This window comes from Arachis hypogaea, chromosome 11 (genome assembly GCF_003086295.3).
Source record: "Arachis hypogaea cultivar Tifrunner chromosome 11, arahy.Tifrunner.gnm2.J5K5, whole genome shotgun sequence".
NCBI classification, from domain to species: Eukaryota; Viridiplantae; Streptophyta; class Magnoliopsida; order Fabales; family Fabaceae; genus Arachis; species Arachis hypogaea.
Genome location: NC_092046.1, coordinates 97,429,907 through 97,453,196, shown reverse-complemented (window position 1 = coordinate 97,453,196; position 23,290 = coordinate 97,429,907). Strand labels below are relative to the sequence as shown.

General features: G+C 34.0%; 1 protein-coding gene across 3 annotated transcripts; it reads right to left on the bottom strand.

Moving 5' to 3' along the window:
• Positions 1-1,345: 1,345 nt before the first annotated feature.
• LOC112722309 (uncharacterized) lies at positions 1,346-6,376 on the bottom strand. 3 transcript variants are annotated; one of them, XR_011867641.1, is made up of 7 exons: positions 5,944-6,376; positions 3,873-3,964; positions 2,955-3,042; positions 2,735-2,858; positions 2,354-2,650; positions 2,152-2,253; positions 1,346-2,040 (listed from the first exon to the last, which is right to left on the bottom strand). XR_011867641.1 is itself a non-coding variant. In XM_025773291.3 (6 exons), exons 5-6 carry the CDS (start codon positions 2,639-2,641, stop codon positions 1,537-1,539), a joined length of 792 nt encoding a protein of 263 aa, XP_025629076.1. In that variant the 5' UTR covers positions 2,642-2,650; positions 2,735-2,858; positions 2,955-3,042; positions 3,873-3,964; positions 5,944-6,376; the 3' UTR covers positions 1,346-1,536. The 3 variants fall into 3 exon arrangements, 2 of the variants coding, with proteins under 2 accessions (XP_025629076.1, XP_072063139.1); XM_025773291.3 differs by lacking the exon at positions 2,152-2,253; XM_072207038.1 differs by lacking the exon at positions 2,152-2,253 and having other exon boundaries at positions 2,955-6,315.
• Between the last annotated feature and the right edge of the window lie 16,914 nt (positions 6,377-23,290).

The window sequence follows — 23,290 nt, the reverse complement described above, 5'->3', positions numbered from 1 at the left end:
TCGTAAATTCTTCAAATTCTTTCTCTGTTTTTACCCATTTTTCAGTCTTTTCAACAACCGATTTTTACCAAAATTCATAATATATTAGCAGCCACTAAAACCCCATCTTTTCCACATGATTTTAACACAAATTGAACCCCAATTTAAGCTCTAGGGTTCGTTTTTCCAGCAGCCCTCAAGAACAACATTTATAGCTTAAATATCATCAAATTTCATCAAAATTTCAACAAACTTTCACCAAGAATAACTCATATAAGCAATCAATTTCAAGCATAACCAAACCATATCATAATCACACATCTCAAACACAATCAATCAAGATTAAATTTGTCACACCCTACCTTGATTTGCTGCTCCAAATCCGGTTACTCTTTGAAGTGTTCTTAAAGCACTTTTTCTTCCTAAAACACATTAAGAACAACTTTAAAACTCTAAATCATCAACTAAACAAACTTCAGAAGCATCTTAGGAAGGTTATCCTCACCTTAAGTGTGCAGGAAATCAAAGATCTTTGGCACACAAGTCAAGCCAAGCAAGAGATCTAAGGAAGAACATCAAGAAAACACTTGTTTAAGCATGTTTTCTTGAAAACCGAATTGAAAAGGGAGGGAGACAGCCATTTCACCTTATTTCACTACTAGAAATAGGGTTTTTTCGGACGAATTTTGAGACGAAATTGAAATAAATTTCGAACAAATTACAGACAAATTTTTTTTTCAAACAAATTTGGGACGAATTTTTTTTGTCCCTAAAAGCCTTGTTGATAATTTAAATTTTGTCTGAAATTTCGTCTGAAATTTTTTTCAGACAATTTTGTGAAAGATTTCGAATAGGCATTTATCTACTAGATTTCTAACTATTATGATGTATTTTAGACGAATTTCAGACAGATTAGTCAACATAAAGACAACGTATTTCAGACAAATTTCAAACATAAAAATATTAATTTTTAGATAAATTTCAAACAAAAAATATACTTTATTTTAAACAAATTTCGAACGAATTTAGTCAAATATAACAAATTTTTTTCGAACAAATTTTAGACAAATCAAATATTTCTTTTCAATTAAATTTCAGACAAATTTAAATTAAAAAATTTACGTATTTGAAACAAATTTCATACAAAACAAAAAAATATTTTCACACAAATTTTCTACAAATTTAATATAATATTTCAAATAATTTTCACACAAAATAATTTGCTATTTAATAGATAAATATTTTAGAAAATAAATTGTATTCGATCTTTTTTCTATATTAAGACCATCATAATCATTTTTTCATATTACATCATCCAAATTCTAAACACATAATAAAATCATGAAAAAGTTAATTAACATAAAAGTGTTAAAAAAATATTTATTATTAAAATACTTTTGTCCATAAATGTAATAAAACTAAAATAAGAAAAAAAAACTTAAACTAAAACAAAGAAAGCCTTTAAAAAGGTCATATATCATGAGTAAAATAAAATGTACTAACTAAATCACCTAAAAATTCCTTAATCTAAATCAGAAAAAATATATACTCCAAATATCAATCACTCATGTTATCATCACTAGAGCCTGTCCCAAGCTCATCTTCCGTAGGATCAGACAAGGTTGAAGGAAGTGGCAGATTCAACTTTTTATACAAAGCATGAATTGTCTTTTCAGTAGAACCAATTCTTTTCTGTTGAACTTTTAGTTGACGTCCTTGATCTTTTAACTTGTGCTCAGCATCTTTCAACTTAACATTTTGCTCTTCATTGATCATTTCCTGCTCTTTTGCCTTTTCTTTCCACATGTGAAGTTCTTGCTCAATATTTAGATTGTCTTTGGATGTCTCTGAACAATTTCTGGAATCCAACTTTGAAGAGAGATCTAAACCAAAAGAACCTAAACCAAAGGCAGCTTTCTTTTTTCCCTTTGTCACAACTTCGTTCCAAACAGTATAATCATCTGGTATATCTAGGCCTTCCTTAGTTGCCTCAACATCTCCCTCATTATCCAAGGATAAAGCTACTTGAGAAAGTTCTGTCTTTCGCTTTTTGAATTCACCCTACAAAATCAATTCATGTTAATTGCAACTAAATATGCCATGAACAAATACTAACATATAGTGAAAATTAGCAATTGAAAAAAACAAAAAGAACAAACTAGCATCACATACAATGACTTTCTCAGATCTTTCATCAATCTAACTTTTGTCTTTTTTGGTGTGGCATTTAGTATAAACCTCCTCTAGAGAAGGTTTTACTCCCGTAGCTTTTTCCTATAATATAACAGTTTTAATCGATAGGAAAGAAAAAAGAATAAGAAAACATTGCAACAATAATAAGAACAAGACTATAAATAAACTATTTTTATCTTACCATTCTGCGTGCATATTCACCCATAGATATGGAACCACCAGTATGCATAGAACTTCCAGCATTTGATGCTCGATTCACAGTATTTGCTGCTGACCAGTTCTTAAATTTCGAATATGTAGCAAAATAATGTAATAGTTGACGCCAAACGGGTTCAGGAATATATTTTGGTACATAGTTAGGGTCTTTTGAATAATTGCGTCTCTCCTGATTCATCAACGATCTTAATCGATCACTCCCTTTAATCTCAAAAATTTGACGAATTCTTGCATTGTGTTGAGGTTCCCACATACAATTTTTCTATAAAAGAAAACAAACATATACATTGAATTACCCGCTATGTATAATATCAAAATAACAAAAAAAATGATAATAAATACTTACCTTAAATTCAGTAAACCACAAATCTCACATTTGCTCACTAGCATGTTTCCAGGAAAGGCAGAATTCTGAAAATTTGCTTTTAATGGCATTTGTTACATGACGAACAGCAGTACATGGATTAAACCTATAAGAAGTTCAAATAATGAGTAATTACACATGTATTCACAATAAAAATAATATAGAGAGAACGCTAAAACAGAAAACTGATTGTTGTACTTACTCATTGCCAAAAGGCTCTATTTTCAAGAGCCCTTCTTGAGTGACAAGTTCACCTTCTTGAGAAAGAGATCCATCGTGATGATTTTCATCTGATGAGTGAGCATGATGTAAATTTCGTTCATTATTAGGAGCATTATGAAATGATTGAGGTTGGATAGGTGAACAGTATGGTGATTCAGTTGGTGATGGTGATGGTGATGGTGATGGTGTATGATCGGCATGGGAAGATAATAAATTTCTCTTGAATTTTTGTGGTGGCTGCGAAGAAGAGGGTGACAGTGCTGAAGGCTTTTTAGATACATGTGAAGGAATTGGAGCTCGTGATTTTGTAGGCTTAAGGTGTGAATGCTTAGTTTTGTGTGCACTAATCACCTCCTTGTTACCAGACTTTTGTACTTTAATTGACAAGTTTTTTTTATTTTTTTTAGAACCTAACGTCTAAAACAACAAATATTTATAAGATTAGTAAGACATTGCAGTTAAATTCTATTAACATGTACATCATCAAAAGAATTAAAATAATAACAATGTAAAATAATACTTAACTACCAAAATAATCAATTAGGAGGTAAGATAAAGTGCTACTATGCTTTAGTAATAAACTACTATGCTTTAGGAAATAGAAAATACTAGTAATTAATTTATAACTTATTCATGTTACTCTTAGTAATATCATTCTTGTAACTCAATAAGTTCCTCCTAGTTTCTCGTTTACCAATTCTAACAAGGCAGCAACATAGTTCATTTACAAGCACTCAATTCAACCAAAACAATAATCGCAACACAGACATAATCAAAGTAAATTCAACCATTAAACTATAATCACAATAAAGAAAACCATAATTATAATTCAATTACATCAAATAATCACATAATACAACGCTAGGTGTTTTAACAACAAAATTCCAGTCATAAATACCTTTTTATTCCCTTCTTCATAAGAATGCATGATTATGTCGTAGTCTTCACTAAAGTATGTGTGCGTGTAAATTGTTACTGACTCCCGCTTTTCTAAAAAGAAGCCATACAAAAGATATAATCAAAAGGTTAACAAATTTAAACAATTCACAAAGGGGTTCACAACTTAAACTCCCGCTTTCCTGTTTTTATTGATCTTCTTTTATTATCGGTGTGCTAATTGATCACATTGTATTCATTATATGTTTATGAAAGCAACTAAGGAAAGAAGGAAGAAAAAATGAGTATGAAATGCTTAAGCTGCAGGAATATTGAGAATTAAATGAATATAAGTTCTTACCAAGTAAGCATCTGGGTTTATTTATATAATACTACATAATTACATGATATATTATTATTTATTAAAACCTTGGTACCTAACAAATTCCGACAAAGGTTTCATTTGGCAGTTATAGGCTCAGGGAGACATTGATTGGGATCAAACAAATCTAAGCATTATCTTAAACAAAATCTAGATTAAATGCCCTACTATTTCAAGAATTTAGTCTTTATTTAATTGTATTTTGTATTGTACATTTATACCAAACTTGGTTAAAAATCAGATCATGTGAAACTCATCAAAAGTTTCCCTTTCAGATCTGTTAATTAAAATATAAGTTCACATAATGACTAAAAAAATTTTAGACAGACAGCTGGTGTTGCACCTTAACCAGGGTTTTATAACATTGAATTCTTAACAACAGATAGCATAAATAACAGCATGCAGAACTCATGGGAAACTTCTCAATCAACAATTAATGTTGTAAAATTCAACAAGCATGAAACACAATAACTGAACAATTAAGCTACAAATGGAAAAAAACGCTAAGAGAAGTCAAATTAAACCACATACATTGTGAAATCAACAATGGAAAAACATGCATCCGTATATTGTACTCAAGTATCAGTTTACCAATTACGTTAATTTACAGTACAAATAACAATAGAGAGATTTATCCTATGCCTGTAATGCTAGATAACTATTGTAAATAGTTACACTTTTAACTCCAGAGAAATGGAGCAAACAAATTGTTAAATTTCAGCCACTGTAGACACTAATGCATGGCAGCACATAAACACCACATAGTGGCACCTATTCACCCAAGTGTTAACCACATCAACATCTCTGCAAAGCAGCTCGAAGCTCATAGCCTCTAAAGTAAGACTAAATAATTGAAATCAAATTCATAAATCAGAAACTAAAATGAAAACCCTCTTCAATTTGACACTCAAAAATTCATAAATCAAAAATAATAAGAAATTTATGCTCTCTTAATAATAATCACTCTCTAACCTTAGCTTGTACCTAAAATTGAAGCGTATTCCTTTTTTGGTGTTGGAATATAAATGCTTGTAAGCTATTGGGTTTGAGGATTGTGACATGAAAAAACTTAAAAAATAAGATAATATAGTTATAAGAAAAGCCTATTATATCCACCCTCCGATCCCTAAGTATTTTAATGTGATCAGTCTCTATATATATATGAATGCTACACCAAATGTGTTCAAAGAATAGCTATAGAATCTAAATCCTTAAGTCAAAATTAGCTTGGCATTAACTACTTTGTTATAAGAATTTCGTGCAAAAATGCCTTGATGGTTACATTTCAACTATTGAAAAATCTAATAAATAATCATTACCCCCTAAAATAATCAAGTAGTAGTCACCAGCTCAGTACCAATAAGAAGCATCAACACTAGCTGCCTCCAATCATATCTTAATATCAAAATGTTGAACTCACTGTGTTCTTCAAAATGAGAACACAGCTCCGTAACTCAGCAATTAAGAAACCAATTCGGCAACAAGAGAAAAAAACAAGAGAAAAAAAATAAAAGAAATCAAACCACGCACACAAACTTATTGAAGCGAGAAATTCAACACATAACAAGCACAAGCACAACAAATCTCACAGTTCATCACACCACACTCCCCCCGGTGTTTGAGTCTGGCGGGGGTGCGAGTTCTGAGACCAACGGAGGCGCCCACATGCAGGAGGCAGAGCAGTTGTTCGTGATTGAAATAAAGCTGTTACCTGAAGCGCGAGTCACAATGGTGTAGGTGGTCTGAGGTGTGTGATTGGCAGCTGGAATGATGAATGTCTAAGACCAGAGGTTCGAATGTCTGAGATTGTGAGGGTTGTAACGTCGAGCACGAAGCACCAGCGGCGACCACAGACGGGAAGCAGAGCACGCAGAAGGAGCGCGAAGGACGAACGGCGGAGCACGGAGTAGGAGGGAGGAGATGAAGAGCGTAACTGACCCTGAACCAAAAATTGAGGGTTCTAATAAGGAAAGTTGGATTTTTGATAAGGTAACTAGGTGTGATACATGGGAGAAGGCACTCAAAAAACTGAAATCCCTGAAACTAAAAGGCGGTTCTAAGTAAAGTTTTAATTTTTTGGCGCAGAGTAAATTAGGGGCTTTGAAATAGCTATATATAACAAATTTTAAAATTAAAATTATATCTAATTTTCACTAACAAATTAAACATGAATAAGATTACGACGAAAATATATTTAATAAGTTATGAAATATTGTTATCTAAAAGATAGATATTTAAAAAATTATATTTAATATTATTTTTAAAATGTTTAAATTAAATTATATTTTTTAATTTTTATTATATAATAATTTTTAAAGATAAATATTTAATAAAATCAAAATCTGAAATTAAATATCCCTTTTATATTAATAGATAAGATATATAAGATAAGATAACTGCTTCGAATTATATAAAGAAAAGCCAGATATTCTTCAGTTACGTTCTTCATTCCACACATATACTTTATAAATGTATTCTTACTTGAGTATCAGAGTGTCCTTGCCAAGCACCCACCCCGTCACTTCAGCTCACAAGTCCTTAATCCATCTTACAACACGTACCAGAGACTTCTAAATAAGTAATTTTTCTTTAGTTTCTTTATAGTGTTTATATAATTCTTGTATGCGTGACATAATTTATTTTTTCATATTTTTTAAAATGTTAACGGATAGAACACTTTTTAAATTTTAATAAAAAAATTAAAAAGAAAAAACTTTTAAGTGATCAACATTTTTTATTGTTTTAATCTTATATATAAAATAATACTATTTACTATCTAATTTTTGTATTTTCTATATTAAATAGAAATTTTAATTCCCTAGCATTCTCCATTAAATTAATGTCAAATATAAATTTGTGTCTAAACAATATTTTATCCCGATGATGAATTGATTCATATATACATAACGTATTAGTTATATCGTTTTCTCCTTCTCAGCTTCACTTTATAGGTGTTTTATGTTTGTACTTAAAAATCTATATGTGATAAACATTATTTCAAAAAGCTTAATGATTAATTTAACGAGTGAGTTTTTAGATTAAATTCAAAGGTTCATGAAAAATCCCTACTTATTAAAACGATTTAATTATATGCATCTTGATGTTAGTAAATTCTATCCAATCTCCAATAAAATAACATGTAAGTTATCTTTTATGATGTGTCAAATTTTAATTGGTCATCATTTTAACCATAGTTAGATTATTTTGTAATTTATTATTTGAGATGGGTAATGATATTATTTTTTAAAATATCAAAGCCCCACTTCCGTTAATTGAAGCACTTTTTCACTCTTCCATTCTTTCTTCATCGCCTACCTTCCGTCATTCTAATCATTGCCGTCGTGAAAAGAAGCGCCAACGTCGACGTCATCATCTCTTAACGACGTCGTTAAATTCTCGTGTTCCGTAACTTTGCCATCCTTCCCAATATAGCCAGTGCTAACCTTATCGCTATATCCTATCCTCTCATTCGATCCCTTTTTCTGTTGTGGATCACTTCTTATCAACATAATTAATTGTTAGTTTGGTTATTAAATTTTTTTAATAAAAAAAATATCTGTATTTAATTACATGATAGAACATATACTCGTATATAAAACATAATATAATATAATATAATAAATCTATTCAGAGTATTAAAAAAATATAATTAAAATCAGGAACATACAAATATAATAATAAAATTTGTATTTTAAACAAATAAACATATCTTTTATCATACATAAATTATTTAAAAAAATCAATAAATGGTTAAAATTAATAACACAAGTTTAAAATGATAAACTCCTAGTCACTCAAAAAAATAAAAAGTCACAAAAAAAATGATAGAATTCAACTTTTTTACAAGTATTTTTCAGAAATAGTTTTATTCTTTTAATTTTTAATTTTTTAGTACTTTATTATTTAATTAATGATTAAACAAATTATTTTATAAAAAATTATTTTTTTGTATTATCTTAAAAAAGAGATCAATAAAAATAGTTTAAAAAATAACGTAAAAAAATATTTTAAATAAAATATTTAATATTAAAATTTTTAAATACAAAAATAAATTGTATAAATATGTAAGAGATAAAAATGAAATACATGACTAAAATAAATAAAACAGACAAAAATAATTTTCTATTTCTCAAGAGTACTTCTATTTATATGTTTTATTTATTTTAGGCATATATTTTATATTTATCTGTTAAATATTTATATAATTTATTTTTGTATTTAAAAATTTAAATATTAAATATTTTTTGTTTAAAATATTATTTTACGTTATTTTTAAACTGTTTTTATTGATCTCTTTTTTAAGATAATACAAAAAAATAATTTATCTGTTAAATATTTATACTATAAGAAATCAAAAGTCAAATTTTTGTGTGTATATAATATATAATCTTAATTTCTTTTATTTTGTGTTTTCTAACAATAATTTTCAGATATTTGTTTACCAAATCCCTTAAAATATATAATAATATTAAAAAATAATCCAAAAAATAATTTAATCCTGTATAATTACAAGCACATATATTTTTATATGCTTATGAAACTCCCAAAAATTGTTTAGTGTCGGCCACTTTATTTAAACGCTTGGCAACATCATTGTTAATTTATATAAAAAAAATTATTGATTATGAAAATTTTAATATGCTTTATATGTAGATATGGAAATTTCAGATCATCGAAAGTGGATGTACAATAGAAATTTGCCAAACCGAGGAGGATTACGACAGGAATTTATCAATGGTGTTCGACAATTTATTGATATAGTTACAAAACAACCTCAATTTGTACTTGAAGGCGGTGTACTTAGATGTCCTTGCAACAAACATAAAAATAAGATTTTTTCAACTCCGGATGAGGTTTCACTAGATTTTCTCAACTCCGGATGAGCTAATTTTTGATTGGTTGGGTAGGAGGTCGATTAAAATAATATTAAAATATCTCAAGTGTATAACTACCAAAACTAGGTGTATCGGAACACTTGTAAAAAGATCTCTAGAAATTATTTTCTGAGCTACTAGCATAAATGACACTAGTAACATATTTAATATGAGAATAGAACATGTATTATGAGGCCTTAGCATTGCTAAATTCATCAGAGAGTGTTGGTGCTAAGATGCACCAATAAACTGTGAATCCGGTTAAACCGATTTCCTGTTTTTAACTAAAACAAACCAGCTAACCATATAATATTATTCAAGCATCTTCTAATACTAATATAATGATAATATTATACTATTATCTCTCTTCTCTCATGAATCCAGTCCGGTTCATCAAACTGAGACTACTTACGAGAATCAGAATTAAAACTCCTAACTGGTACGGTTCAAAAATGAGGTTCTTCATGATTGCGTTATCGAGCTTGCCTCAGAAGAGGTTCTAGCTTAAGGATGACATAATGACACTGAGGATTGAGATACTTGTTGATATAGAAGAAGTGTTCCCTTTACTGATCTTCTGGAGAAATCCGTGCCTTTAGAAAAGATCTCGCGTACTCGAAAATCAGGGTACTTACACGCCAGGCTAACCAAGGCTTTAAAAAGGCCTCGGCGTGCTACTTGGGCTCGAAGGCGTGGCACGCCAGGCTACCCAAGGTTTAAAAGAACCCTGGGCGTGCCACTTGGGCTCGAAGGCATGGCACGCCAGCGTGGTCAGTTAAGGGAATCGTGCCACTTGAGGATTGGGCGTAGCACGGCAAGGCAGAATCAGGGCAGGGCGTGGCACGCCACTGAAGCGCCAATCACACGCCAGCTGGGAGATCCCATTTTATGAGTTTCTTTTCCCTCCAAAAATGTAATTTTACTTTCACTTTTGTATTTTTCTTTATTTTCTATTGTTACGAGTAGTATATATACCCCTTGGAAGTACTGAAGAAGGGGTTAAGCAGTTGAGCTATTAGTTGAAGGATAGTTAGATTCACTTTTTCCATCTTTTACTTTTTCTTGAGCTATGAGTAGCTAAATTCCCTCTTATTGAGAGAGGGAGCTCTATTGTACTTGATGGATTAATGATAGTGAATTTCTTCTTCTCTTCATCTTCTCTTTGATTCGCTAGAAGGAATTTCGTTCTTCATGCTAGTGTTCAATCACCTTGGAAAAGGGGTTGAATGCAAAATGGGTTTCATGGGAACCTTGGAAAAGGAAACATGAAATCATGCTAGAAATTCCTTCTCACACTTGAGTAGGATTTAGGTTTTAGTGTTTGGATATGGTGACATAAAATCCTCCCTCTACTTGGACCTATGATGATGTGTGGTATAATCAGGGACCAAGCATATCTCTCTTCATGAGCAATTAGACCAAGGAATTGGCTATTGATCAAGATCTAAGAGATTGAGTCACCAAGGGATTGGGGCTCAGTCAATCATGATTGCCAAGAGGTTAATGAGTTACATGATTGAAGAGGATATGAGCTGAATTTAATCCAAAGAGACAACATCTCCTGATCTAAATGAATTCCCTCATTCTTATCTTCCACTTTCTTTATAGTTTTCTTTACATTCTTCAATTCCTCATTCCCATTTATTATTAAGTCATTTAAGTTTCTGCTCTTTACGTTCCTACAATTTCCAATTCTGCCATTTACTTCTTTCATTTACTTTTGAGTCATTTATAATTCTGCACTGTTACAATTCTGCAATCACAATCTATTCTACCTAGCTTGACTAATTCACTAATTGATTAAAAATTGCTCAAATCTACCAATCTCTATGGATAGATCCCACTCCACTGTGGGTTATTACTTGATGATAATTTTGGTGCGTTTGCCAAAAGAATGGATTCACAAATTTTATAATGGGGTGTGAATTCGGCTCATCAGCTAGTGCTGAAAGGAAGCTGCAAATAGCAGAACTAGAGACCCTTCGACTCAAAGCATATGACAACTCCAGACTGTACAAGGAAAAGGTGAAGGTTGTGCATGACAGGGGAGCTAGTTCTCCTTTACAACTCAAGGCTGAGGCTCATGCCAAGCAAGTTGCGCTCAAGATGGGAAGGCCCCTATAGAGTAGAGAAGGTAAAGCCATACGGAGTATTCCACCTGAGTCATCCTTCAAGCTCTAAATTCATCAAGGTCAATGAACATCGCTTAAAGCTGTATCATGGTGAGAAGATGAAGCACATCAAAGAGATGGAGATCTTCTTCTTGGAAGATCCACCAACAGAAGAAGACTAAGCTTGTGAACCGTCCAACTTAAGGACGTAAAAGCAAAGTGCTAGGTGGGAGACAACCCACCACGGTATGATCGTCCCTTTTTCTTTCCTAGTTTTATTTTATTTTGGTTTTCACAAGTGTTTATTCATAATTTTTGCATAATCATCTGCATTATGCATTCTGCATAAAAAAAAGGGTGTTCGACGCGCAAGCATCCTTGACGCGTGTGCATCAAGCGGGATTTTGCAACACCAAGGAATTGGCTCGAGAGTTGGGCAGGAGTGGTGCTGGAAGCGTGTATTGCGCACAAGCAAGGCCACGCGTACGCGTCCCTTCACGCGTGCGCGTCACTTGCACTTTCAGCAGCCCACGCGTAAGCGTCCCTGACGCGTACAGGTGACCCTGGAAATCGGCGTAAATGGGTGTTTGGCCAGAGAGTTGTGATGGTTTGGGTGTTTGGCCAGTTACTTGACTTTCCTTTATTCGGAAAAGGATAACTAAGTAGAAACAACAACCTCTTACCATTACACTTGGGAGAATCCAACAAGGATAGAACTTCCAATTAATCTTCTCCCAGTCAAGGCTTTTTATTTTAATTACATAAAACCTCTTGTTAATTTCCAGTGCTTTAATTAATAATTATTTTAATTTCCTGTTCTCCAACTCTAAAATTCTCAAAAAATTATTGACTAATAAAATATCACTCTTTTGTCAACTTGTTGGGAGACGACCTGGGATTTTTACTCCCAGTATTTTCATTCTAAATTTGTGACAACCCTTTTTAAATTGATAAGTGGAATTCTCGTCGGTTAAGAACTGTACTTGCAACGTTGTTCTTATTATAATTTCTTAATCGAAAATTTTCCACCACGTCACATACATATGATTGAGGCCATCATTTATTATTAGTTCACTTATCCCAAATAGCCTACCACTTCAATTATCTTTGTTTGCCACTTTGAGCCTTTTTACCCCATTTGTTTTATATCTTATCACATCACTAGCCTTAAGCGGAAAAATAATTAATTACCTCATTTGAATTTTTGATTAGCTTAAGATAGAGATTGTGTGTCAATTAAGTGTGGGGAATTGTGGGAACTTGGGTTGATAAGAAAGTGTTGAGTTTTATTGACAAGATATTGGGAATTTGGGTGCTTACTCATGTGAAACCAGAAAAACCATATGCATTGAAATGTTATGTTTGCTTTCATATTTCAAAAAAAATTATAAATAAATAAATAAATAAATAAGGGATAAAATTACACCCAAAGTTAAGTTCAATAAAAGGATCAGTGCATATGTGATAAAATAGAAGAAAACTCTGATACATGAGTAGGTGAAATATACAAAAGTGAGATCATGGGTAGCTAGGCATGATTTTAGAATTATATAGAGTATGTGTGTGTGTTAGGTGAGAACTTAGGTTAGTCAAAGATTCATATTATAGCTCACTTGGCCATACATATATCCTCACCCTTACTTTAGCCGCATTACAACCTTGAAAAGACCTCATGATGTTTGCATTTTTACATTAAATATTTGTTGATTAGTTAGATGAAGAACAAAGTCTTAGAAAGCATGACTAGAGGAGATTAGAGTGAATTAACCCTAGACACTTGAGCGATTAAAGTGCATATACACTTCCAGTGAGGGTTCAATGCTTGATTCTATGTTTCCGGCTTTCATGAGCTATCTTCTTACAAGTTTACTTGTCTCTTATTATGTGATTTGAATTAATGGAATCTGATTTATGTTTGTCTTAGATAATTTGTTTACTTTTAACTAAGTAGGTAGAAGTATTTTTGCATTTAGTTGCATTCATATAGATAGGTTGCATTTCATAAGTTTTACCATTCCTCTTCACTCCTTTATAGCTTCTCTTGAGCTTAGCATGAGGACATGCTAATGTTTAAGTGTGGGCAGATTTGATGCACCACTATTTTGTGGTACATTTTATGCTTAATTGAGTGGATTTTATCCACTAAACTCACACTTATTCATATAATTCGCATGTTTTACATTTTCCCTCCTAATTATGTGCTTTGATTGAAAACATGCTTCTTTGGCCTTAACATTGCTAATTATTAATCCTCTCTTATTACCATTCGATGCCTTGATATGTGTGTTTAGTGATTTTAGGGTTTATAGGGCAGGAATGGCTTAGAGGATGGAAAGGAAGCAAGCAAAAGTGGAAGGAATATAAGAAATTGAAGGAATTGCTAAGCTGTCAAGCCTGACCTCTTCGTACTAAATTGATCATAACTTGAGCTACATAGGTCCAAATGCAGCGGTTTCAGTTGCGTTGGAAAGCTAACATCCGTGGCTTCAAAATCATATGCAATTTGCCATAGTTGCCATGCAGTTAAGCAACGCGCATGCATGCATCACGCGTACGCGTGACCTTGCAAAAGTTCAACGATGCGTATGCGTGGGCGACGCATACACGTGACGTGCGCCACGTGCAAAAATTGCAGAAAACGCTGGGGGCAATTTTGGGCTGGTTTTGGACCCAGTTTTTGGTCCAGAAAACACAGATTAGAGGCTGCAGAGTGGGGAAATCATTCATTTCTTTTACACAACTTTCATTCACATAATTTTAGGTTTTAGATGTAGTTTTCTAGAGAGAGAGGCTCTCTCCTCTCTCTAGGTTTTAGGATTCTTAGGTTTAGCTATTTTCAATTTTAGATTTCTACTTTGCTTTAATTTAGTTTCCTTCTACTCTTATTTGTTCTAGTCCTTTAGTTTATCTATCTTCTCTTGTTAATTTATTTATTCTCCAGTTTAGTTTAGGAACTCTTCATGTCTAGATTCGATTTCCATATTAATGCAATTTATATTTTTATATTTATTATAGCTTCTTTCTTTATTTGTTATCATTGATGCTTGCAATTGTTGGTTTTAGATTTTTTATTCCATGTTACTTTTCTATGCTTTTATGTTATGCCTCCCAAGTGTTTGATAGAATGCTTGATTGGATTTTAGTGTAGATTTCTCTCCCCTTGGCTTTGGTTGAGTAATTAGAGACTCTTGAGTTATCAAACTCCTTTGTTGATTGATAATTGAAAGTTGCTAGTTGATTTGGATCCCTCTAAAGCTAATCTTTGCTTAGGAGTTGACTAGGACTTGAGGAATCAAACTGATTCATCCACTTCACTTTCCTTCATAGTTAGAGATTAACTAAGTGGGAGTGATAGCAAGAATTATCGTCGGTCTAGATTTTTCTCTTGTAGAAAAGAAGAACTTCGTTGTAAGCATAGCTCCAAATCAACAAACAACTCTCACATCAAATTTAAATTTGGTTTTGTCACAAGTACAAACCCCAATAAAAATTAACCAAAGTAATTAAACCTCGGGTCGTCTCACAAGGAATTACAATGAAGTGGTCAATTATTGGCTATGAAAATGCAAGGGGTTTGATTTTATAGTTGGCAAGAAAAGTAAACAACAAGAAAGTAAATGATAAGGACTAATAAAATAAACGGGAAAGAACTCTTAGCTAGACATGGTTAATTGAGATCACCATCCTTGTCTACAAACCATGTATTGACAATTATGAGGAACCAAGCTCATTAACTGTACTTCTATACTTGAAGTATGTCAAATGGCTTGATCAACATCAATCCATAAGTCCCAACCTAGCTACTAATTGACTTAGTAGTAGGCTAGTATCAATGATTATCAAATTGACCACCAAGGGTTCTCAAATCACCAATTTAATAAGACCCAATGACTCAAAGTCACTCAATTCCCATAGCCTAGGCCAAAAGTAAAGAGACCTACTCAATAGCTAGAGGAAACATTCTATCAAATACCTAGTGTGCAATAAAAGTAAACATCACAAAATGCAAGAATTAAAGAAACCCACAACTAACATAAGCAAGAAATCAATAATAACAATCAAGATCAACATAAAAGAGACATGGAAACATCAAATTGCATTAAAAGAAACCCAAATCCAACAATTGTTCATCAACACAAGAGAGAGCATAAAAAGAAATTAACAAGAGAAACTAAGAAGATTAAGACAATAGAACACTAAAATATAAAGAGAATTTAAATCAAAACAAGATTTGAAAGGTAAATTTGAGAGAGATTAACCTAATCCTAACCTAACTCTAGAGAGAATAGGGAGCTTCTCTCTCTAGAAAACTAACTAAAGGCTCATCATGACTAACTAAGTCCTCCCCCCTTTTCTCCATCTTGAATTCCGCATCAAATACCCTCAGAAACGAGTTGGAATTGGGCCTGGGCAGCTCAGAAATCGCCCCCAGTGATTTCACTTTAAGTGGGTCACGTGCGAACATCGACGCATACGCGTGCTTGACACATACGCATCGCTTGGCAATTTCCTATGCACGCGTATTCGCCATGTACGCGTACGCGTCGCCTTGCAACTTCAATTCCACGCGCGCGCGTGTCTGTGACGTGTGCGCGTCCATTGATGTACTCCTAATCCTCGTTTCCTCATGCATTCTCCACTTTGCATGCTTCTCTCTTTACTTCTTTCATCCAATACTTGCCTTATGAACCTGAAATCACTCGACAAACACATCAAGGCATCGAATGGAATTAAAGTGAATTAAAATAACCAATTTAGGGCCTAAAAAGCATGTTTTTACACTTAAGCACAAATTACAGGAGAATTACAAAACCATGCTATTTCATTGAATAAATGTGGAAAAAGGTGATAAAATCTCCCAAAATAAGCACAAGATAAACCACAAAATTGGGGTTTATCAAACCACCCCACACTTAAACTAAGCATGTCCTCATGCTAAAATCAAGAAAGAAGCAAAGGGTATCAACATTTATTCAATACAAACTACCTAATTGTAACCTATCTAAATGCAACTATCTATATGAATGCAATTACTTGGTCAAAACAACTCAACTTCGAAGAAAACATGTGTAGGCATAAGGGCTAGAGCAATAGAAATCAATTCAAACCAAACCAAACCCACAATTGCATTGAATTCTCAAAAAGATTTACAAACTTGCATGAAAGTGAATGATCATGGTGAAAACATGTAATTGAGCAATCGAACCCTCACCGGATGTGTATCTGCTCTAATCACTCAAGTGTTTAGGGGTTGATTCACTCAATTCTCCCCTAATCATGCTTTCCAAGATTTGTTCTTCATCTAAAAATCAACAATCATCCAATGCATGCATACAATTATCATGAGGACTTCCCATAAGGTTGTAATGGGGTTAAGGTCAAGGTAGGGTCACATATGGTTAAGTGGACTCGCAAATTTGAATCATTAATTAACTTAAACTTCCTACCTAACCTATATAACAACCTATACAATTAAGTTCTAACCTAACTACCCATTCTTCACTCTTTTTTCACATACTCATGTATTTCTTTTCATTTCACAACACTTATGCATTGATTTTATTGAACTTTACTTTGGGGCATTTTGTCCCCTTATTTATTGTTTTTCTTCTCTCTTTTTTTAACTATACACAAGAACATCAATGCCTAAGGTTAATACATTTAATCTATATATGAGCATGCTCCCAATTCCCAAATATGGAAATACAAAAACACTCTTTCATCCTAACCAATGTTCCCAATTCTCCCCAAACTTAATTAATGAACACTCTCACTAGCCTAAGCTAATCAAAGATCTAAACAAGGGAATTTTATTATTTTTCGCTTTAGGCTTGTAATGTGCTAAAATAAAGAACAATTGGATTAAGCATATGCTCAAAATTGGCTAACGATGGAGAGTAAAAGGTAAGCTATTTGGGTAAGTGAGCTTATGAAACAATGGCCTCAATCATATAAGTGCATCTATACAAGGAATGATGGACATATAGAATTAAACAAATCAAGGATCACAATTATAGAAGGAGAACAATTACACACAAGAAGAAAAATAAGTGGTTATAAGATGTAACCATACCATTAGGCTCAAATCTCACAAGCTTGTGTTCTTAGCCCAAAACATGATCCACAAAGTGTATAATTCAAGCAAGTTTTAAAAAAAAAAAAGATATTTTCAATCAATTAGGGTGGTGCCCTATAGATGAATTTCTTGGAAAATTTCATCATTTTGACTAAGTTTATTGATGCAATGTTGTGATTGAGAATTTAAAAATTTCCTTAGTTTACCCCTTTTCAATCAAAACACATTTCATATACAAAAGGGGTCAACTAGGTTTCAACAATCCAAAATATTTTTCTAATCACAACCAAAGAGCTAAGACAAGCAAAAACAACTATGTAAAGAAAATCTACTAAAAATATGAAATGTATCCAGTCTAAGGTGCAAAATGCAATAACCAGAATATAAGTGTCCACAATACTAGTATATACAATAATCCTAAAAAAATAAAATGCAAGAATAAAGAAAAATAACATAAACTAAGAGATAAATGTCCGGAATGTTCACCCCAAAATTGCTATCCACCGACGGTGACGACGGTGACCTCCCCACACTTTAAAATGAAGCATCGTCCTCGATGCTACTGCTCGGGCTCAAAGTGGGGGTCAACAGTCGCATCTGTCTGCTGGGCCACAGACTGTGGCTCCTCAGGGGCTGCTGAGCCTCTGGGATGGCCTGTGTCTGCGGTGGTGCCTCCTGCTGAGCTGGCTCCTCCTCGTGCTCCTCCTCTTCGGATGCGAAAGAGGCGGGAAGAGGGGGTGATGAGCGGATAATTTATACCCTTTTTGGCATTGTTTTTACATAGTTTTTAGTATGTTTTAATTATTTTTTATTATATTTTTATTAGTTTTTATTCAAAAATCACATTTCTGGACTTTACTATGAGTTTGTGTGTTTTCTGTGATTTCAAGTATTTTCCGACTGAAATTGAGGGACCAAAGTAAAAATCTAATTCATAGGCTGAAAAAGGACTAGAGATGTTGTTGGATTCTGACCTCCCTGCACTCGAAATGGATTTTCTGGAGCTACAGAAGCCGAATTGGCGCGCTCTCAATTGCGTTAGAAATTTGACATCCTGGGCTTTCCAGCAATATATAATAGTCTATACTTTTCTCGAGATTTGATGGCTCAAACTGGCATTCAAAGTCAGCCTAAAATATTTTGGCGTAAAACGCCCAAACTGGCACCAAAATTGGAGTTAAACGCCCAAACTGGCACCCAAGCTGGCGTTTAACTCCAGGAACAGCTTAAGCACGTGTAAAGCTCAATGCTCAGACCAAGCACACACCAAGTGGGCCCTGGAAGTGGATTTCTACATTATCTGCACTTAGTTACTCATTTTTTGTAAACCCTAGTTTCTAGTTTAGTATAAAAACTACTTTTAGAGGTTTATTTTATGAGTTTTTGATCTCTTGGAATATCTTTTGATCACTTTGATCATAGACTATTGTTCACGTTTGGAGGCTGGCCTCACGGCCATGGCTAGACCTTTCACATATGTATTTTCTACGGTGGAATTTCTACACCTCAAAGATTAAGGTGTGGAGCTCTGCTGTTCTTCATGAATTAATGCAATTACTACTGTTTTTCTATTCAATTTATGCCTACTTCTTCTCTAAGATATACTCTTGTTCTTAATTCAGTTAAGTCAGAATGAAGGGGTGTGATAAACCCATATTTCATGATATATTTTGTGCTAAATTTAAGTGATTTATTCTACCCTTCACCCACTTATTCATGTGAAATTTCATGGTTTTACTCTCCCTTCCTTATTATGTGATATATGTGAAAAACATGTTTCCTATGCTTTAAAAATAATTATTTTAATTACCTTTTATTACCATTCGATGCCGTGATTTGTGTGTTGAGTATTTTCAGATCTCCTAAGGCATGAATGATTTAAAGGATGGAAAGGAAACATAAAGGAAAGCACAAAATGGAGTTTTTGAAGAAACTGGCAGCGACGCGAACGCATGGACGACGCAGCCGCGTGCCTAGCGCAAAACGGCAGTGACGCGAACGCGTGACTGACGCGGACACGCGGCTTGAGTAGAACGCAGATGACGCGTACGCCTGACCGAAGAGAATGCGTGACAAGGAAAACTCCCAGATGACGCGACCGCATGACCTACGCAGACGCGTGACAGACGCCACCCACCAGAAACTGCAGAAAATGCTCCCAGTGATTTCTGAAACCCTTTTTGGCCTAGATCCAAGTACAGAAAGCACAGATTAAAGGTTATAAAGTGGGGGAATGCATCCATTCATAAGGAGGTCGATTATTATTCACTTTTCACAATTTAGATGTAGTTTTTAGAGAGAGAGGTTCTCTCCTCTCTCTTAGGTTTTAGGATTAGGATTCCTCTTAAAGGATTTAGGATTTCAACTCTTCATCAGGTTCAATATTTCTTTTACTTTATATTTCTCTTTTACTTTTAGATACTTTAATGCTCTCATTTAATTACTTATGTTGCCAAATTGGCTTATGAACTCTCTATGTTTAGATTGATTTTCTCTTATTAATGCAATTGAGGTATTTCGGATTTATGATTCTTATTTAACTTTTTATATTCTTGGCTTTAATTGATTAATTGGAGGCTCTTGAGTTATCAACTTATCGTGATTGATTGTTATGTCGGCTAATTGACTGGAATTCCACTAACTCTAGTCTTTCCTTAGGAGTTGGCTAGGACTTGGGAATCTTACTAATTAGTTCACTTGACTTTCCCTTGCTTTCGTAAAGGTTAACTAAGTGGGATTAACTTCAATTCTCATAGGAGTAACTAGGATAGGACTTCCAAATTTTCATACCTTGCCAAGAGTTTATTTTACAATTATTTATTTAGTTTACTTGTCATTTAAATTACTTGTTCCTTACTTTCAAAACCCCCAATTTACAAAACTCATAACCAATAATAAGAACACCTCCCTGCAGTTCCTTGAGAAGACGACCCGAGGTTTAAATACTTCGGTTATCAATTTTAAAGGGGTTTGTTACTTGTGATAACCAAAACGTTTGTACGAAAGGATTTTCTGTTGGTTTAGAAGCTATACTTACAACGCGATCATATTTTTATATTTCTTTACCGATAGAAAAACTAATCGTCAAAATGGCGCCGTTGCCGGGGAACTGCAAACGTGTGCCTTATTATTGGTTATTGTAAATATTTTTCTTTTATTTGTTTATTTGTTTTTGTTTTTCCCTTTTATTTCTATTAGCTGATGCCAGGGCATTTTGGCCAGTTTTACTGACCTTTTTTTTACTGTTTTTAGGGTAGTTTCATGCATTTCCTTAGAAAATAAGCTAGTTTTGGGTAGATATTCACTTACATCTTGATTCAAGCATACATTGTGCATTTTACATGATTTCATGAAGATTTTGCATGAATTTAATGACAAATTTGATGTTGCATTTCCCATGACTTGGACCAGAACTTTGATGCACTCGATTGCTTGATTTCAGGACAAAGAAAGCAAAGAAGAACCACATTAGTGGCTACGTTAGTTACAATAACGTGGGCACTAACGTAGAATGGGAGTAATTTGCAAAGTTAATGAGAAAAGAAATCGCCAATAACGCTCTCGAAGCCATCATTGCCCATGTTAAGAGTCACGTTAACTAAGTTAACGTGAACTCTAACGTGGAAGAAAGGAAAGGAAGCCAACGTTAGTGACACTTAACATTATCACTAACGTTGGACCAAGCTCATAAGTGGCCACATTAAGAGCCACGTTAACTTAGTTAACGTGGCCTCTAACGTTAAGAGGTAAAGGGAAGCCAACGTTAGTGACATTCAACTTTGTCACTAACGTTGGCCAAGTCAGAATAAGCCACGTTAACTCCCACGTTAACCTAGTTAACGTGGAAGCTAACGTGAAGAAAGTAGGTGGTCGACAACGTTATTGACACCAAACATTGTCACTAACGTTGGGATTAACCCACACAAGCCCCAATAAACCACGTTAACTCCCACGTTAACCTAGTTAACGTGGAAGCTAACGTGAAGAAGGAAGGTGATCGCCAATGTTAGTGACACCTAATATTGTCACTAACGTTGGAAGGAGCCCACACAAGCCACAATGAGCCACGTTAACTCCCACGTTAACTTAGTTAACGTGGAAGCTAACGTGAGGAGGAGAGATGATGAGCCAACGTCAGTGACATTCACCTTTGTCACTAACGTTGGAGATGGCTAGCATAGCCACGTTAGAGGCCACGTTAACCTAGTTAACGTGGACTCTAACGTGGGAGCTAAGGGCACATTGGAACGTTAGTGACAAAGGTAAGTGTCACTAACGTTCTCGAAGGTTGGCAAGCCTACGTTAAAAGAGCCACGTTAACTAAGTTTACGTGGACTCTAACGTAAGGAAGGGGGAGACTTCTCAACGTTACTGGGAAAGGTGAGTCCCAATAACGTGTGCAAAGAACATAGAGGCAACGTTAGTGGCAATGTTTGTGCCATTAACGTTAAAGTTAACGTGGCTCTTACTTTGGTGAGGAACGTTAGTGAAAAAGGTAATTGTCACTAACGTTCTTGAACCCATATTTTCACTGAACGTTAACAGCACTAACGTCCTGAGCTAAAGTCTCTGCCCACTTCAGACTTTCTCTCTGCAAGTAAAGCCAAGCCCAATGAAGAAGATAACTGCTTCAAACTCAAGATCCAAAGGCCCATACCCAAGACTTGAAGAGCCAACTAGAAGATCAGAAGAGTAGTATATATAGGAGTAGCTTTGAATTATTTTGGGAGTTGGAAATTATAGGGAGCCTCTTGGCATAGAACTACTCTCTGTATTTTACTTTCTCTGCACTTCTAGTTTCATCATGTATTCTCCATCTTTGTTTTCATTTTCCAGAGCTATGAACAACTAAACCCCTTTCATTGGGTTAGGGAGCTCTGTTGTAATTTGATGGATCAATACTAATTTTCATTATTCTTCTTCTATCTTTCCTCTTGATTTTACTTAAAAGCTTTCGATCTTCATCCAATTGGGTAGTTATCTTGGAAAAGAAGCTATTCAAACTTGGATCTCTTCTGAACCTTGAAAGAGGAATGAAGAGATCATGCTAGAAATGCTTTCTCATGCTGGACCAAATTGGGTTTGGATGGATATGTGACTATAATCCTCTCAATACTTGATTTGGGAAATGCATGTGGTATAATCAGTGACCATACTTCATCTCTTCTCATGAGCAATTGACCAAGGAATTGGCTATTGATCAAGATTTGAGAGATTGAATTACAAGGAATTGTAATTCGATCACTTAAGATTGCCATGGAGATCAATGAGTGCATTGATTGAGGAAGAGATGAAAATGAAATTGATCCGGAGAATGCAACATCTCCTGAGCCCAATAAACTCCCCATTTCTGATCTTACCCATTCTCTTTAATTTCTGTCATTTACTTTTATGAGCAATTACCCCATTCCCATTTAAGCTTCTGCAATTTACTTTCCGTCATTTACATTCAGCTCTTTATTTCTAGCATTTACTTTTCTGTTATTTACTTTCCCGCCATTTAATTTTCTGCAATTCTCAACCCAAATTCTGATTCGCTCAACTAGAACATTCCTCTAACTAAAGTTGCTTGATCAATCAATCCCTGTGGGATTCGACCTCACTCTATTGTGAGTTTTTACTTGACGACAAATTCGGTACACTTGCCAAAGGAAATTTGTTATGAGACAAGTTTTCCGAGCATCAAGTTTATGGCGCCGTTGCCGGGGATTGATTGTGCATCAACAATGATTAAATTGGAGGATAACTAGATTGAGCATTTTATTTTTGTTTGATTTAATTTTCCGTTTGAGTCATTTACTTTCTGTTTTAGTTAATTTCTTCCCTTCCCCCTACTTTTTCTTTGTTATTTACAATTCATTTCACTAACCCACTAACTGTTTGATATATTGCATCACTCACACTAACAGTCATTCTGATAGAAATACTTTCTGCATCTATTTTCCTTGCTTGAACTTGTTGGTTGTATGACAGGGAGAAGAAGCGGGGCTTCAACTT